Here is a 17,510-nt window from a genome sequence, read left to right as displayed (position 1 = left end):
TCGGTGTCGCGCAGGTGCGCTCCCTGCCCCTCGTGCCATCCGCGCGTCAGCCCGCTGGGCCCCGCCTGGCCCCCCTCTGCCCTGTCCTGCCACTCCCCCTCGCTCCGGTCCGCTCCGGTCCCTCACCGTCCCCTCCTGCCCCTCACCGCCTTCCTCGCGGTCCCCTCCGGTCGCCCTTCTGTCACTTCGTTCCCCCCGCCTGCCACCCCGCTGTCCCCGCACCAGCTCGCCGCTGCCGCCCCGCTGCCGGACCGGGGGGTGCCCTCTCGAAGCGGCGTGGCCTCCGCGTGTGAGGCCGCGGCACCCTCGCCGCAAAAAGCCCCTTACCCGCCTGCAGAACACAGTCCCGTGCGCCGTGTCACCGCAGGCCGGCGGTGGTGGCCGTCCCCAGCCCCGCGCATCCCCCCACGCCTGCTCTGGCGTGCTCGAACGAAGGCCCGTCCTTCACCCCGCCAGCAGGATCCCAGCTGCTGCGCGAGGGGGGCGTACAGAAATAGATTAACAAATGCCCCAAATGGCTTCTTCCCGATTCCCCGGTTAGCGCTGAAGGCGGCAAATGGCTGGCAGCTGCCCGAAGGAGTGCGACTCCTCCCACCCTCGCCATCACCCGTGGGACCAGGAGGGAGAACGTCTTAAAGAAGGAGGCTTCTGGGGAAGAGCAGCAAATACAGACGTTTCAGAGGGATGGAAGGACAACTAGAGGCGAGGTCACCCCAGCCTGGGGCAGACAGCAACGGGAGAGGGACGGGGAGACCAGACCCCTGGGTGGCTGCAGGAGGGGGTTGGGGAGCCGGAGCCACCTGCCCCCCCCCCCCGGCACCGTAAGCTCTCTTCCCCACCCTTCCCTTGGGCCCACCCAGAGACAGCTCCAGAACCTGGGGACGCCTCTTGCTGGGGGCTGCAAGATGCCCCAGGCACCTTCCCCAGGGGGGGTGAGAGTGGGGACCCCTCACATGGACACCCAGGGCTTTTTGGCTGTCCGAACTCAGCACCAGCCCCAGGGCCAAGCAGGTGCCATGAAAGTGCATTGATTCCCCCCTCCCCCTGGAAAAACATGAGATGGGAGGAGGATTTAAATTAAGCCAGGGATTATAGTAATACCAGCCTCGGTGATCTGTCAGAGGAGATGGGGAACAAGAGAAGCGTAGGGGGATGAGGAGGGGGCAGCAGGCCGAGGGCCTGAGGGTGCAGGGTGTTGGCAGTCTGGGACTAGGGGAGCCTGGGGAATATGGGGGTGCTCCTCAGGCATGTATTTGGGGCACCAACATATGCACCAGCACCAGGGCCAGAAGCACAGGGTGCTGCTGGTACAGGTGGCAGACCCAGCCTGCACCACCAGCTGGGGCTTGCTCCGAATGAGTCTGGATCCCCGTGCCAGCCCTGCCAGCGCCACACGCCGCTGGGGCGAGCCTCCGAGCATGGCACACCTCCCCCTGCCAGCACTCTTTGCCCAGCAGCCATTTAATCCCATTATTTGTCATTACTTATTTATTAGAGATCTAATTTAGCATGTAAGAATACTGAGGCCAGGAGGGGTGAGACACCTCCTGAGTGAGATAGAGCCACCAAGACACATCCTGCTAAGGCAAGAGGGGCACAGTGCTCTGCAGCAGCACTGCGCTGTGCCCTGACACCCTGGACCACCCCAGGCAGGTCTGGCAAACACCAAAGTCCCAGGGGATGCTGCTTGCAGGGCTTAGGGAGGGCAGCATGTCCCCGCAGTGCAGCCAGGACAGCACAGGACCCGTGGCCTCAGCTGACCGTGCTGGTGCTCAGCAGGGCCCCCATGTTCCCCAAGGCTGAGCCGTGGGTGCCGGGAGCTGTTGGAGAGTCACCTGCCCGTCTGAGCAGGGATCTGCCTGGGCAGGTTTGGCTCCCGGCAGCTGTGCAGCTTGGCTGCCTCGCTGAGCTGGGCTACAACCCATTTGGCATCTGTAGTGGATTGACCTTGGGTGAATGCCAGGTGCCCACCAAGCCGCTCTATCACTTCCCTCCTCAGTAGGACAGTGAAAGAGAAAATAAGATGGAAAAGAACTTGTGGGTCAAGATAAAGACAGTTTAATAAAGCAAAAGCAGAGGTCGTGCACGGAAGCAAAGGCAAACAAAAGATTTTCCCATCAGCAGGCCATGTCCAGCCACTTCCCAGGAAGTAGGGCTTCAGTAAGTGTAGCAGTTGCTCTGGAAGACAAATGCCATAATAACAAATGTTCCCACTCCTCCTCCTTTCTCTTAGCTTTTATTGCTGAGCAGATGTCCTATGGTGTGGAATCTCCCTTTGGTCAGCTTGGGTCAGCTGTCCTGGCTATGTCCCATGCCAAGATCTTGCCCACCCCCAGCCTACTGGTCAGGGGGGAATGTTGGAGAGACAGCCTTGATGCTGTGGGAGCACTGCTCAGCAGCAGCCAAAACACTGGTGTGTTATCAACACCTTTCTAGCTACCAATACAGAGCACAGCACTCTGAGGACTGCTAGGGGGAAAATTAACTCCATCTCAGCCAGACCCAATAACCTTCTCCACCCCTTATTCCGTACTATTTGCATCACGTTCAGGTTCCACATAATTTAATACATACATATATCTTCTAACCATCCCATTGTATTTAACTCTCATTACTGAAATCTCTTCTTACCAACACTTACGACTTATACTACATACTTAAACCATCTTTATACCCAACATACAGATTTATACATTCTCATAAACTACTATCCTCTGTCCTTTAACAGATAGATATTCTGCCATTCCATGGGCTTCCTCTACTCCTCCAAATGTTCATAAGAACAGGCTATGACTTGGTCCCCATCTGTCAAGATGGCTGCTCAGGACAGGAGAAGCAGTAGGTTCAATTGTTGCGCACCAACACGGGCTTGGTTTGGGTCATCGTTGCACTTCCCTGGTTCCTTGCGAAACCCACTCTTTGTCCATTCAGGTCATTCCTGCTATATCACTTCCTACAACATACAACTCACATCACATTATTTTTCCCCAGGGCTAAATCTCCTTGAGACACACACCAGGTCTCCCCGTCCTTCCACATTACCCACAAAGTACACTCAGGTCCTTGAGCGAAAACAATCCCACGAATGGGTTTGCCTTTTCCCAAGGGAGAAGCAATCCACACTGCCTTCCCCAGCCACTTCTCTATGTGCACTATGGGGACCTTATCTTCTCCCAGAGTATACAGGGGTTTTGTTTGGGCAGGACCAGGATGGTTAGCAGATCCTCCGGTGTTAACCAGCCAAGTGGCTTCTGCTAAATTTATATCCCAGTGCTTCCATGCCCCATTGCCCAATGCTCTCAACATAGTCTTTAAAAATCCATTATATCTCTCAGTCTCTTCAGAGGCTTGTAGGTGATAGGGGGTGTGATACAACCACTCAATGCCATGTTTCTTGGCCCAGGAGTTTATGAGGTTATTTCAGAAATGAGTCCCATTGTCTGATTCAATTCTTTCTGGGGTACCATGTCACCACAAAATTTGCCTTTCAAGGCCTCAGATGGTGTTTTGGGCAGTGGCATAGTTTACAGGGTATGTTTCTAGCCAAGCAGTAGTTGATTCCACCATGGTGAGTATGTAGTACTTGCCTTGGCGTGTTCATGGCAGTGGTCTAATATAGTCAATTTGCCAGGCCTCGCCATATCGAAAACCCAGCCACCACCCTCTGTTCCAGGGAGACTTTACTCATGTGGCTCACTTGATTGCAGCATGTGTTTCACATTCATGAGTGACTGTGTGATGGTCTCCATGGTCAGGTCCACCCCTCTATCACGAGCCCATTTGTACGTTGTATTTCTCCCTGGATGTCCCCATGTTTCGTGGGCCCATCAAGCTACGAATAGTTCATGCTTATGCTCCCAGTCTGGGTCCACCCAAGCTACTTCAATTTTCGCAGCCTTCTCTACTTGTTCATTGTTGCAATGTTCAGTAGTGCGGCTTTTGGGTATGTGAGCATCTACATGACATATCTTTAGAGAGATGTTCTCTACCCGGGCAGGGATGTCCTGCCACGATGCAGCAGCCCAGATGGGTTTACCCTTGCACTGCCAGTTGGTCTTCTTCCACTGCTGTAGCCACCCCCATAGGGCATTAGCCACCATCCAGGAGTCAGTATAGAGATAAAGTACTGGCCACTTATCTTGTTCAGCAAGCTCTAGAGCTAGTTGGATGTTTTTTAATTCTGCAGACTGACCTGACTCACATTCTCCTTCAGTGGCTTCAATGACTTGTCATGTGGGACTCCACACAGCAGCTTTCCACTTCAGTGGTTTCCTACAACATGACAGGATCCATCAGTAAACAAAGCATAATGCCTTTCATCTTCTGATAACTCATTATATGTTGGTGTCTCTTGGGCATGAGCCACCTCCTCAGGCAATGCTCCAAAATCTCTGCCTTTTGGCCAGTCCATGATCTCTTCCAGGATTCCTGGGCAGTTGGATTTCCCCAGTTGAGCTTATTGTGTGATCAACGTTATCCACTTACTCCATGTAGTGCTGGTTGCACAACATGTAGAGGGGATGTTTCCTTTGAACATCCAGTGTAGCATGGGCAATCGTGGTGCAAGAGGAGATATGCTTCTGTACCAACAACTTCTGAAGTGGCTCAAACCCCCTTATATGCTGCTAGTATCTCTTTTTCAGTCGGGGTGTAGTGGGCTTCTGATCCTCAATACCCCCAGCCCCAAAACCCTAATGGTCAACCTTGGATTCCTCCTGATGTTTTCTGCCAGAGGCTCCAGGTGAGACCATGCTCCCGAGCTGCAGTGTAGAGTACATTTTGCACAGCTGGTCCTGTCTGGACAGGCCCAAGAGCTACCGCATGAGCTATTTCCTGTATGATATGCTCAAAGTCTTGTTGTTGCTCAAGGTCCCATGCGAAATAGTTCTTTCATGTTACTGGATAAAGAGGGCTCACAAGCTGACTATAACCTGGAACATGCATTCTCCAGAATCTCACAAGGGCTAGGAAAGCTTGTGTTTCCTTCTTGTTAGCTGGTGGAGACAGTTGCTATCTTGCTGATCACATCCATAGGGACATGACGCCATCCATCCTGCCATTTTTATTCCCAAGAACAGAATCTCCTATGCAGGTCCCTTGACTTTGCTTCTTTTTATAGTGAAACCAGCTTTCAGAAGAATATGAATTACTCTTTTTCCCTTCTCAAACACTTCTTCTGCCTTGTTGCCCCACACGATGACATCATCAGTGTATTGTAGACGTTCAGGGGCATCACCCTTTTCCAGTGCACTTTGGATTATTCCATGACAAATGGTAGGCCTGTGCTTCCACCCCTGGGGCAGTCAATTCCAGGTGTATTGAACACCCCTCCATGTGAGAGCAAGCTGTGGCCTGCATTCTGCTGTCAAAGGAATTGAAAAAAAATGCATTGGCAATGTCAATTGTAGCATACCACTTGGCTGCCTTTGACTCCAGTTCATACTGGAGCTCTAACATGTCTGGTACAGCAGCACTCAGTGGTAGCGTGACTTCATTCAGGCCACAATAGTCTACTGTTAACCTCCACCCTCCGTCAGACTATTGCACTGGCCGTATGGGACTATTAAAAGGTGAGTGAGTCTTGCTGATCACTTCTTGGCTCTCCAGTTGATGAATCAGCTCATGGATGGGAGCCAGGGAGTCTCAGTTCATGCACTATTGCTGCCGGTGCACTGTCCTGGTAGCGATTGGCACCTGCTGTTCTTCAACTCGCAGCAATCCCACAATGAAGGGATCTTCCAAGAGGCCAGGCAGGGTAGATAGCTGTTTGATCTTCTCTGTGTTCACAGTGGCTACACCAAAAGCCCATCGGTGCCCTTTTGGGTCCCTGGAGTACCCTCTCCTGAGGTAGTCTATGGCAAGGATATGAGGGGCCTCTGGACCAGTCACAATGGTGTGCTTTTGCCACTTGTCCCCTGTTAAGCTCACCTCAGCCTCCAATAGACAATTTTTGGTATCTCTCTGTCAGTCCAGAGATCCCAATGGGTCCTGTGCCTCTATACCCTGATGGCACCAGCATACATTGTGCACCAGTGTCTACCAAAGCTTTATACTTCTGTGTGTCTGATGCAGCAGGTCATCAAATCCACACAGTCCAGTAAACCTGGTCATCCCTTTCCTCCTCCTGGCCAGAGGCAGGGACCTCTATTCCTGTTCCTGCTCAGAGTATTCACTGTCTGACCCGTTCAGTGCCAGACCAGAAGTCCTCTCACCAGGATCAGGGGAAGTGATTTCAGTCCTTCTATGTCCGGCAGATCGCCGATTGCCTTCTTGGGTCTCTACAGCAACTAAGCTGACAGTCTTCTTGGGTGACCCCTACATAATAGCTGTTTTGCCTCTCAGTTCATATACAAGGGTTTCCAGCTTAAAGGTGGGTTCACCACCCCACTTCCTCATGTCCTCCCCCTGGTCACGCAGGAAGAACAAAAGTGCACCATGTGGCATACGCCTGGGGCTCCGTTTCCCTCTGACCAGAGGAGGAGGGGACTGACTTATTGGGGCAACCCTGACAGCCAAGGCACTGGCCCATGGGGGTGAGGAGGGACAGAGATTTTCTTCAAAGTTTTGGAGCCAAGAAGACACTCTCTCCATAGTTGGTGTATCCATATCTGGGCAATACATCGTTGCCAAGCTGTTAGAATATGACACTGGGGCACCTTCATCCACATGGCCCATGTGCACAGGACATCTTCTGGATCTCTGGAGACCTATTCGTCATCTAAGTCACTGTCAATGACTTCCAGCACTGCTAACTCTCTCAGGTACTGGATGCCTTCATCTGCAGTAGTCCACTTTCATGAGTAGTTCACAAGATCTTCCTTGAATGGATATCTTGCCCTCACACTTGAGAGGAACCATCTTCAGAGACTGCAAATTGCTGCCTCTTTTCCAATTCCTCTCAATTCCCCAGTTCCTAGCAAGGGATCCCAGCTGTCGGGCTTCCTTACCTTCTGATTGCTGACTGTTGGCCCTGTTATACCAGCATTGGAGCAGCCAGGCAGCAATCCACTGACCTGGCTGGCGACTGTGATCTTTCTGTATGTCTCAAAGTTCTGATGAGGTCAGAGACTGAGTGGTTTCCACTTCTTGTCTGATTTTCCTCACTCCTTTCTCCAATTTCTTTGCTGAAGGACCAGTTTCTTGATCAAACCCTTCCTCTTCTTCCTCCTCCCTTACTAATCGATGATATGGACCTGTTGACCTCCTTGTCCACTCTTTCTTTTTCACTACTGGGACAATTACTATAGTTGTTGTTGTTTGGGTCCCTATCTCAACCATAGTGTTCTCAGATGCAGTTTGGGTCCCTATCTCTACTATCATGTCCTCAGATGTAGTTTGCACCCCGGTCTCAGTCAAGGTATTCTTGGAAGTGGTTTGAGTCCCTGCCTTAAGCACAGTCCTCTGATAGTACTGAACTATGTCTCAGTAGGCACAAGCCAAGCCTTAGTACAGTGCTAGAAGCTGCTGGTTTTCATTGGGGTGGGCAAGGCAGCCCTCTATCAGGTGGCACAGGGTTGCTTGCCTGTTCAGGCGTAAGGTCCCAGGCTATGGGAGGTGACAACTGCCCTAGGCACCTGCCCAAATCCTTCCACACACCCTGCCACCCAGGGACCGGCCACCTCAGGGCACATTTCAGTATCGCCTCACCCAACAGTTGTCTTCTCTTACACCAGGACGACACCAGATTCCACAAACCCCATAATATGCCAACAGTGTTAATTAGTAGTATTAAACAGCTCATGTAAGGGTGAACAAGGACCTCAGGAGCCTGCATAATAAAACCACCTACATTGGGCCTAGGTAGAAAGAGGGAGATGTATTCCCTCATCCTCTCCACAAGATAGCTCCCCCAGCACAGCAAGGCTACCAATGCCAGGGAAAAGCAGAAAGCCATTGTTTGTACTAACGTGTTCTGAAGCTCAGCGAAATAAAGAGATAAGCAGTGTAGCCAACAAACTCTGTGACCCGCACAGATGCTTCCTACTTAATAACTACTATAGCTATAGCATGCTTAATGCAAAACTGCCGTTATCTTGAGCCCCACGTTTGGCACCAAAAAGGACTGTGGTGGGTTGACCTTGGCTGGATGCCAGGTGCCCACCAAGCCGCTCTACCACTTCCCTCCTCAGTAGGACAGTGAAAGAGAAAATAAGATGGAAAAGAACTTGTGGGTCAAGATAAAGACAGTTTAATAAAGCAAAAGCAAAGGTCGTGCACGGAAGCAAAGGCAAACAAAAGATTTATCCTCTACTTCCCATCAGCAGGCCATGTCCAGCCACTTCCCGGGAAGTAGGGCTTCAGTAGGTGTAGCAGCTGCTTTGGAAGACAAATGTCGTAATAACAAATGCCCCCACTACTCCTCCTTTCTCTTAGCTTTTATTGCTGAGCAGATGTCCTATGGTGTGGAATCTCCCTTTGGTCAGCTTGGGTCAGCTGTCCTGGCTATGTCCCATGCCAAGATCTTGCCCACCCCCAGCCTACTGGTCAGGGGGGAATGTTGGAGAGACAGCCTTGATGCTGTGGGAGCACTGCTCAGCAGCAGCCAAAACACTGGTGTGTTATCAACACCTTTCTAGCTACCAATACAGAGCACAGCACTCTGAGGACTGCTAGGGGGAAAATTAACTCCATCTCAGCCAGACCCGATACAGCATCTTAGGGAAAAACATTTTATAAGTGAAAGGAGATCTCTGAGATGACTAACTGTGGCTTGATGGGTTTGCAAACAGTGTCACAGCTACTGCCCCCATGGCTCTGCCACCCTGGTGTGGTGACACAGCCTGGTGGCACAACCTGACACGGCTTGCTTGGCCATGCAGTGGGGAGGGGGGCCTGGACCTTCTCCTGAGGCGGTCTGGAAGGGGCAAGGGGAGAATTAAATAGGAGGTGAATTGCAGAAGCAGGGCTCGCCGCTGAGCCCCCAGAAGAGAGGAGCGGGAGGGAGCCAGGGGGAGCTGCTGGGAGGGCTGGTGCTTCCCACCGTGCCTGAGAACCTGAGCCCTGGGCTCAAGGGCAGAGGAACAGGCTTATCTGGGCATGACCTCACACTTGTGGGAAGCCTGCTGAGAGCCAGCATGGCCCCGGCACTGCAGGCGGGACAGGACCTTGCCTGCGGGCCCTGGGCACGGTCACTGGTTGCTGCAGGGGGGTTTGTCTGGAGATGGGGATGTTGTCCTGGAAGCATGTGCTGGGCAAGGAGCGCCAGGGCAGTGGGGGCAGAACCAGGGCGGTGGGGCAGGGGCTCTGCAGGGCACCAGGTTCCTGGAGCGTGAGATTTTACTCCCCTGGGCTTGGCTGCATCCCTACCTGGAGAGGCTGTGACACACGTACCTGCCACCTGGCTCTCGCTCCCAGTTCTGGGTGTTACAGCAAACATGGGGAAGCTGGTGCCAAGGTAAGGAGCCCTGATACAGCCTCGTCCCTCCTGACAGCCTGTGGCCATGCAAAGTGCTGCCAGCTTGTGCCCCGATTAACTCATCACACGTCCCACGCTGCAGCTGGGGCTTGGGCCTCTTCCTTTGTTCCAGCCCCAGTTCACGGCTCTGCAGCTGTTTCTCCAAGGACTGTACCCAGCAGCAGCTCCAGCCCACGGCATCTGCTCTGAAACACTCCCCAGAACATGTCCCTCCTGAACAGCCCCGCCACCCCTAGCCTTGGCCACCCGCATTTCCCCGTTTCACAGCTCTGAGCAGTGGCTGCCAGGCACCCTGCCACCCATTTCCTCCCGCCTCCAAGGATGAGCATAGCCAGAGCAAAGCTCAGGAAGGCCCCCCCATGCATCTCCCTCTACCCCACACAGCTCAAGCTACCCCGAAGAAGTGCCCTATGCGGTTTTCGTGAGCTGGGCTGAGGCCTTGCAAACTTGACACTTGCCAGCCACCACACAGGCAGCAGTAGCTCAGGGGTGTAGCATTGTCCCCAAACAGCGTCATCCACTGCGGCAAGACCACATAGCTGGTGACTGGCTGGAGTTGGAGCGGCTGCCAACACTGTAGGGGAATTGGGACCATGGAAGCAGGGATGGGAGCTGCCTCCTCCCCACCATGGCACTGGGATGCCAGAAGTGCTGTTGGAACCTTCCCTGCCAAAGCTATGCACACTGTGGGGTCCCTCCCTGCTGAGCTGGGAGTGGCGTGGGAGAGGCAGCAGGGAGAGGAACGTGCCTGGGCTGCTGAGTCGCCTCTCGGAGACACAACACTGCAAGCAAGGGCTTGTCCCAGCTTCACCACAGCCCCAGGGCTGGTAGCGGCTGAGCTGCGTGCCACCGCCACAGCCTTTGCCCTCTCCTCCTCAGCCATACCCAGCTCATACCTGGAGCCCCTTGGCCGGTTATCAGGGACGTGCTGGGTGACAGGGTGGTGGAGCAGGTAGCACCATAGGAGGAAGCACCAGCCATAATTTTACCCTGATGGAGGTGCGCAGGCAGGTTGGGGCTTTGGGAGACAGCATGAGGCGTCTGTTGCTACACGCTTATCTGCTGCCCATCGCTCCTGTGCTGGTTCCTGGAAAGCCGTGGAGGCGGCTGGCAGGCACCGGCTCGTGGCCTTGCAGGGGGGAGCTTGGCCCTGCTGCAGCAGGCTCTGCTCAGGGACTCGCAGCAAAGGTGCACAGTGGCAGAGTGGGCTTCGAGGCAGCAGGGTCAGAGGAGGGGGACAGAGGGGCACATAGCATCCCACCTGCCTCTTGGCAAGGAAAGTGCCTGGGCAGAGGGATGGAGAGAAGCCACTCCTGCTGCTGCTTCAGAGGTGCCTCTGCCCTGCCCACGGATGATTTTGGGAGAAGCAGCCAAGGGCCATATTCCCATGCTGAGTCCCAGCTCAGATCCTGCACCACAGCCTCTGTGCCCAGATTGTACCCTGCACCGCGCTTTTCCCACCCAGCCCAGCCCCAGTTCCCCGTGGGCAGCAGGACATTCTCCCACAGGCTCATCCAGGCAGGTTTGGAGCTGTGACAGTACATGGTGCTGCCAGCACTGGCGGTGGAGCAGCAGGGCTTGGGGACAGCAGTGTCCCTGAGGAGAGAACACTGACCTCTGCCTTGTCCGGACAAAGCAAGGCAACATCACCTCACGGGTGACACCCACCATGGAAAGGCTTTGATTTTGTTTTTCCACGCCTCAAGGTTTCCTCACATCATGCAGGCGCTCACACAGTCAATAGCAGTCTTGGGCACGCCTGGCAAACCCCACCCCACCGTGCCACGGCATGGGTGCTGGATGCATCCCTGCTGCCATCGCTGCCATGGGTTTGAGCCCCCACCTTGTCACCCTCCAGCTCCCCAGGGTGCCATAGCCCAGCTGCTGCCTGTGGAGAAGAATAAATCACAGAGTGGGGGCTATGCAGTGGGAGAAGGGGAACAAAATGGCTTTTCATATCATAATCCTTTGTAATAAAGCACCAGGGGGAAGAAAGATGATAAACAATGTCTCCTGTGTGAGCCAGCTGCTTCCTAAAATAAAGCGCTCCTCTCCTCCATCAGCTGCCCGGGCTCAAGCACAAGTGCGGGCACTGCCACACGACACCGGAGCTGCATCCCCCATGGGAGCATGTGCTCCTGCAGCTCCCAGTACTGCCCCATGGGCCAGCGGGAATCTGCAGAATGCAACTGGGGGGGCCAGAAATGAGCAATTGATACTGGCCACTTTCAGGAGCAGGCTGTGAGGCATCGAAGGGCTTGGCACCCCCAGGCGCCAGCAACATGCATGCTGCTTGGCAAAGGCATGCAGCAAAGCTGCTCCCACCTGCGTCCCACACCGGCAGCAACGCAAGCAAATGTGGGGAGCAAGGCAGGTTGCAGAGTGGCTCAGTGTGTAACTCCCCAGCTTTATTTAGCCCTGGGTGCTGGCAGGAGCCCAGTTCTCACCAGGGCTCTGGAGGAGAGGACAGGAAGCTCTGAGTGCTCCTGGTTCATCATTACTCGGGCTGAGCCCTTGCTGTCAGGGGATAAGTAAGCTCATGCTGATAAACCTGGCCTCCCGGGCATTATTTCAACAGCAGCAACAACTTCTTTGCTGCTGGGGAAGGTGTCGGGGTGTGGCAGCCTGGCTTTGCCAGCCACCACACAGCCCACAGGGGAGTGTACCAGTGCAGGTGTCTGTAGGCGCCTGGTTCGCTTCGCTGGTGCCTTTGCATCCACTGGTCAGGGATGGTGGCTTTCCTGCCCCATGGCCACAGGGCTCTCCAGCACGGCACTGTTCCCTGCTGCAGGATGGGGACAGCTTGTCTGTTAATCCTCCCCTTGTGTCACTGAGTGTCCCCAGGGTATGGTCTGACCTACAGTGCCACATCACACACATTCTCCCACCCCGTGGTGGCTTCCCATCAGCTTCGTTCCCAAAGGACCATGGTCACCAGCTCGCACAATATTTTCATTTCCCCATTACTGCTCACTCTTTTCTGCTTTCCGTTTTTACAGCCAAACACATAACTATCCCCGTGCAGGGATGCACACACATATCCTCCCCAAAAACTCCCAGCAGGGGTTTTTCCCTGGCAGCTCGTGCTTGCTGCCCCCTCACCTCTCCTTTCCACCATGACCACTGCGGGGTTTGAGCTCTGCGCTTGACAGTGTGTCCACCCAGGCAGGGGAGACCTGGCGGGGAGAGGCTGACCTGAGTGATGCAGAGGTGGTGACACATTTTCCCCGGGGATGTGGGGAGTGGTGGTGGGGGGAGGACCCACACATGAGGGAGCTGCAGCATCTGCCCGCCTGCACAGCCTGGCTTTGCCATACCCTGTTCGCTCTGGTGATAAACCTACACTTTCCAAGGGAGTGTTTACTTGGACCAACCGCGGTGTGGGCTGGGACTGGCGATTTCCTGCCATCCAAACCCGGGAGCTGCCCCAGGCCCCGCTGACACTGGTCACTGCCACCTCTTAGCTCTCACCACTTTCTGCCGCAGCTCCGGGGGCTGCCAGATGGAGAGCAGCAAAGGGAAAACCCCGGCTGCCGGCATGCAAAAGCCTCCCTTGTGCTGGGTGATCCGTGCTGCAAACCAGCATGGTACTGCAGGATGCGTGGAGGGTGCCGCAGCCTGGCAGGCTGGGTGCACGGCTTGGAGGAGGGGGACAGCGGGGTGCCCAGTGCAGGGCCATGCACAGGCTGACTCAGGAACGTCCTGCAAGAAAGGGGATTATGATCCTCCACACAAGCGTATATAGGGTCAAATCCTCTCCCTGCTGAGTCAGAGGGGATGGAGCAGCAGCGGGGGCAGACGCCCATCCCAGTTGCAAGCCCTGATCTGAATTCCCCTGTGCCGCTGATCACCAGGTATTTGCCCAAATTCCTCCTGCGGGTGACTCAGCCTCCTCCTCCCTCCTCTGCAGCGTTGGCCACAGCTCACCACCCGATCGAGTGATGGGAAGAAACTGCCCCAGGAGCAGGGGGATAGGCCCTGGCTGGGGAGAGGCATGGATATTGCCAGGAGGAGCTGGCACATATAACTTAGCTGGGGCCTGACGAGGAAAGGTGGCATCAAGCCCTGCCAGGAAGGCCCAGCTCCCAGGATGGCATCCTCCATGCGTGGGTGGCTGCTGGGGCAGCCCGTGCTGCTGAAGCCACCAGGTTTCTAGGGAACATCAGCCTGGCAGGCATCCTAGCCTCCCACACCACTGGCAACCGTGTGCCCATGCGTGCCACAGTGAAAAAGGGAAAGTCTGGGGCAGGGATGGAGGGAAAGTGTTGATATAAAAGGCTTTTCTGTAATGGTTCTCCCCTTACTGGCTAATCCTCTGCTGGCACCAGGGACATTTTGGGCACTGGGTTGCAAAACGGCTTTCTCTTTTTCCTCAGACCTGAGGATACAGGGTTTGGGCAAAGTGTCTGGTACTTTGCTGTGTACCATTCTGGCAGCGATGTGGGTGGGAGAAGTGCCTGGGCTGCCCTCATTTTGGGTGGGCACAACTGCATCAGCCATATGACCCACTGAGATGGGTTTGCTGGGGCTGGGGAGCTGCCCCCAGCTCCAACTGATATCCCCAGTGCCAGGCTGGGGCTGCCAGCCCCTGGAGTGGTTTCATCGGGGTACAGAATTGGCTGTGGCAGCACTTAACCCCATGTCTAAACTTGCATCGCTGCATTCCTGGGGTGGCCACAGTGAAAAAGTAACCCAAACCGAGGTGCATCGACACCCCTGTCCTCACCCCACAGCACCCCAGCATGCAGCAAGCTGGTCCCATGGGCTGTTCCACAGGCTTGAGGCGAACGCTGGAGCATTGCTGGCTCCTGGCACCAGCAACCCTGCCATCTGGGGCAACCGCTGGGGAGCCGCAGCCCTCACCCTGGCTGGTGAACCAGTCAGCCCAATAGGAAGGGGCTACGCGGTTGGCAGGCACCTGGGGTGCCCAGCACCCCTGGGCAAAGTCTCTACTGCCCACATGTGCAACACAGGGCAAAGGGGAGGTTTTTGTGAGCATGGTGGTGCCAGGGACGGGGCACTCCTGCCGTGACCTTGCAGAGGTCTGAGTGACTCAGGGCAAGATAAGTTGACTGGTGGTTTTCCATGCCTGCAGAATGGCCCATTGAAGCACAACTAAAAGCACACAAGAGGGAGTGGCACTGGGTGCAGCCAGGGTACTATGGGCAGCCACCAAGACCTCTCCGTCCCTAAAAGCCTGGCTGAAGAGAGGGGATCAGCTCTGCCACTTTGTGTTTCCATCCCAAAAGCTTCATTTGGTTCAGCTCACGCTCTGGCTTTCAGGGACGGGGAAAGGGCTCAGGCTGGCTTTACATCTGGGTTTGACCCGACTCCCAGCCTGGGCACATGAAGTGGCCAAGGGATTGCAAAGCCTCTCTGCAGAAGGGAGAAATGCTGAAGCAGCGAGAAGGTGCTTAACCTTTAGTGGTCTGCAAGCCCTGCCTGCTGCTCCCAAGCCCAGCTCTTGCTGATGTGACCTTTTCTACCTTCCGCTTTCACAGAAGGGTCTGAAGAGGCCCCCTGCCCCCTCCCCAGCACAGGGCTAAGCCTGCCTCTGCCCAGTGAGAGAAACCACCCCCAAGAAGGGATAAGCCCTGCCAGGGCAATAAGCGGCTGCTGCCACCCTGGCAGCCCACCCTGGCAGTTGGCACTGGGAAAAGGATTCCCATGTTCAGGATACGGTGCTGTCCTGGGGACATCAGGGTGCTGAGGGGCCACAGCCATGCTGGCATGTGCTGAGCTTCCCAGTGCTCAGCTTGGTGCAAGCAGCAGCCCTAGCTGGGCCTCAGCATTTCTCCCCACCACCCTCATCCCACGGAAAACCCCACACGCTGCTCTGACAGCACACAAACACCAACCTCTTACCTTCAGCTCTTTCGATTCTGCTTTTTAAGGGGCAAAGGCAGTTGCAGCCACACAAGCAGTGTTACTTGCAGTGTGGGTGGAGGTACTAGGCAGATAGGCACCATGTCCAGACAGGCACAACAGCCCCATGTTTGTCTCCAGCTGACCAGGCTCACTAGGGACACTGGCCAAAACCTCCACCTCCTCCATAAGCAGCCCATTCAGTGACCCTGCAGGCCAGGTGGAGGTGAGGAAATCCTAGCAACATCCAGGAAGCCTCAGCATAGACCTGGAAGCACTATCAGACCCCAGCTCCCTCTCGCCCACACTGTGCTGGAGGCTGACGGCAAGACACACAGATCTCCACTCCTGCAAAGCAGGGCTGAGACCAGCCTAGAGGGTACCCAAGGGGTCTACTGCATTAATTCATCCTTACAAAGCTGCAAAAACCTCCTTCAACCAAGGGCAGGGGTGGAGGTTGGCTCAAGGTGAAGAGAAGGGCTGCGCCAGGCAAGGGGAGAGCTCTGCTCTTGAGAACTGGGTGGACAGAGCCAGCCTGGCCACAGCACCAGCAGGACCCAGGCCAGCATCCATATTACCACCACAGGCACCTCCAGCCATGCAGGTGAAGAGCCAGCCCAGCTCCACAAGTGATGTTTTAAGCAGGGGACACTAACCTCTTTGAAGCAGGAGGCTCAGCCTTCAGGTGGGCAGGAAGGCTCAGGCTAGCCTCTACTTGAAGATGCACCAAGAAACTGCTATGGTGGTGGGACTGCTGGCAGAACACAGTGGCCTCAGCCAGCTGAGCCCCCAGCACCACAGCAGCAATGCTCCCAGCTCTGGTCTCCCACAGGCCACCAGGAACTGAGCCCTACACAAACACCAAGCTGGACTTGCCCTGCAGGGAACCAGCCCATATAGCCCTCCAAGCAACACCAAACCACCAGCGCTGCTGCACCTTCCCACCCCCGGGCAAGCCAGGCTGCAGCCTGAACCTTTGCCAGAGAAGAAGCCACAAGCCATAGGTAGGTCATTACATTTTTTATTTTATAATAAACTTCTCATTTTTCCCCCAAGGAAGACAAAAAACTGTGAGTGAGGCTACAGAACACTGTCAGTGAAGAGTATGCGAGACAGACCCAGGCCACAGGCCAGGCCAGAAAGGATCCCCACTCCCCCAGGCAGAAGGGGTCTGTCCCCAGGAGCCTCCATAGCCCTTGCTCACCTCCCCACTGCATTAGAGCAACATCAGAGCTGTCAACAGGAGTTGGCTGAGCAGCAGAGATGGGGCTGGGTCAGGCTATTGATGGACTGAGAGGGCCACACTTTTTTCCCCCCACCCGCCAAAGCTGCCAGCAAGGTGGGACAGTGGGTTAGGTGATGCAGCTGTTTTCTATACATGTACATGATGTAAATTTAAAAAAAACACATGATTTAATTCAAAGCAAAAAAAATCAAGTGGTCGCTCTTCCTGCAGGCCATCTCACTCTAGGAGGACTTCACGCATTCCTTCTCCTGCTCAATAGCTGCAAGAGAAGAGAGGTCCATTAGTCTCCAGCGCTTTTTTGTGGAAACACCCACTGGAGAAGGTTGCAGAGCAATCACTTGGGCCCTGGCACCCAGTTTTATGGTCTGACCCCAAGCGAGGTAGGCGAGCACTTCAAGTCAGAGGGTGATGAGACACACACAGGGGTGACAGCAAGTTGGGCACCTGCCTTCAGCTCTCCTCAGGGAAGTCATGCCCCGAGGCAACCTTGGAGCAACAGCCCTCTGCACAAGATCATGCCCGTTGCCCCAGAGGGCCATACCCTGACCCCTCACCTCGCACTCGGTGGTCTTCTCTGGGTCAGAGCCTAACTGCCCCAAAGCCTCTCTCCACCGGACACCTCGGTGGTGAGACTAGCACCCGAGGGCACCCACTCCACCGGCCGTGGCCAACGCGTGCCTCCCGCGCAGCCCAACGCTGGGGCTCCACCCTGGTCCCAGGCCCCCCCCCCCCGCCTCACTCACTCTCCTTGGAGGGCAGCGTGTTCTTCTCCTCCGTGTTGGTTTTCTTCAGCTTCTTCTTGTCGAATTTCTCCACCTCCGAGAGGTCTGGCTTGTCGCACATTTTGCCTGCGAGACCGCCCCCCGCCCCGCGGTCAGCCCAGGTTCCCGGAGATGGGGAGCGGCAGAACAAAGGCGGCCCGGCCCGCCCGGCCCCCGCCGCGGACAATAGCGCAGGGCGGGGCGCGCCGCCGCCGCCCCGGGC

The 17,510-nt window shown here is 55.4% G+C and overlaps 1 protein-coding gene across 1 annotated transcript; it reads right to left on the bottom strand.

Moving 5' to 3' along the window:
• Positions 1-16,285: 16,285 nt before the first annotated feature.
• Positions 16,286-17,392, bottom strand: TMSB15B (thymosin beta 15B). Its single transcript, XM_010568802.1, has 2 exons — positions 17,270-17,392; positions 16,286-16,785 (listed from the first exon to the last, which is right to left on the bottom strand). Exons 1-2 carry the CDS (start codon positions 17,367-17,369, stop codon positions 16,748-16,750), a joined length of 138 nt encoding a protein of 45 aa, XP_010567104.1. The 5' UTR covers positions 17,370-17,392; the 3' UTR covers positions 16,286-16,747.
• Positions 17,393-17,510: the final 118 nt, after the last annotated feature.

This window comes from Haliaeetus leucocephalus, unplaced genomic scaffold, assembly GCF_000737465.1.
Source record: "Haliaeetus leucocephalus isolate CR32 unplaced genomic scaffold, Haliaeetus_leucocephalus-4.0 Scaffold258, whole genome shotgun sequence".
Taxonomy (NCBI): Eukaryota; Metazoa; Chordata; class Aves; order Accipitriformes; family Accipitridae; genus Haliaeetus; species Haliaeetus leucocephalus.
This window is presented reverse-complemented; position numbering and strand designations above follow the sequence as displayed.

What these genes read in the sequence shown, in the direction of transcription:
- TMSB15B (XM_010568802.1), bottom strand. Translation starts at nt 17,369, where the DNA reads ATGTGCGACAAGCCAGACCTCTCGGAGGTGGAGAAATTCGACAAGAAG. An exon ending in CACGCTGCCCTCCAAGGAGA is followed by an intron (nt 16,786 to 17,269) that starts GTGAGTGAGGCG and finishes CTTCTCTTGCAG; the next exon opens with CTATTGAGCAGGAGAAGGAA.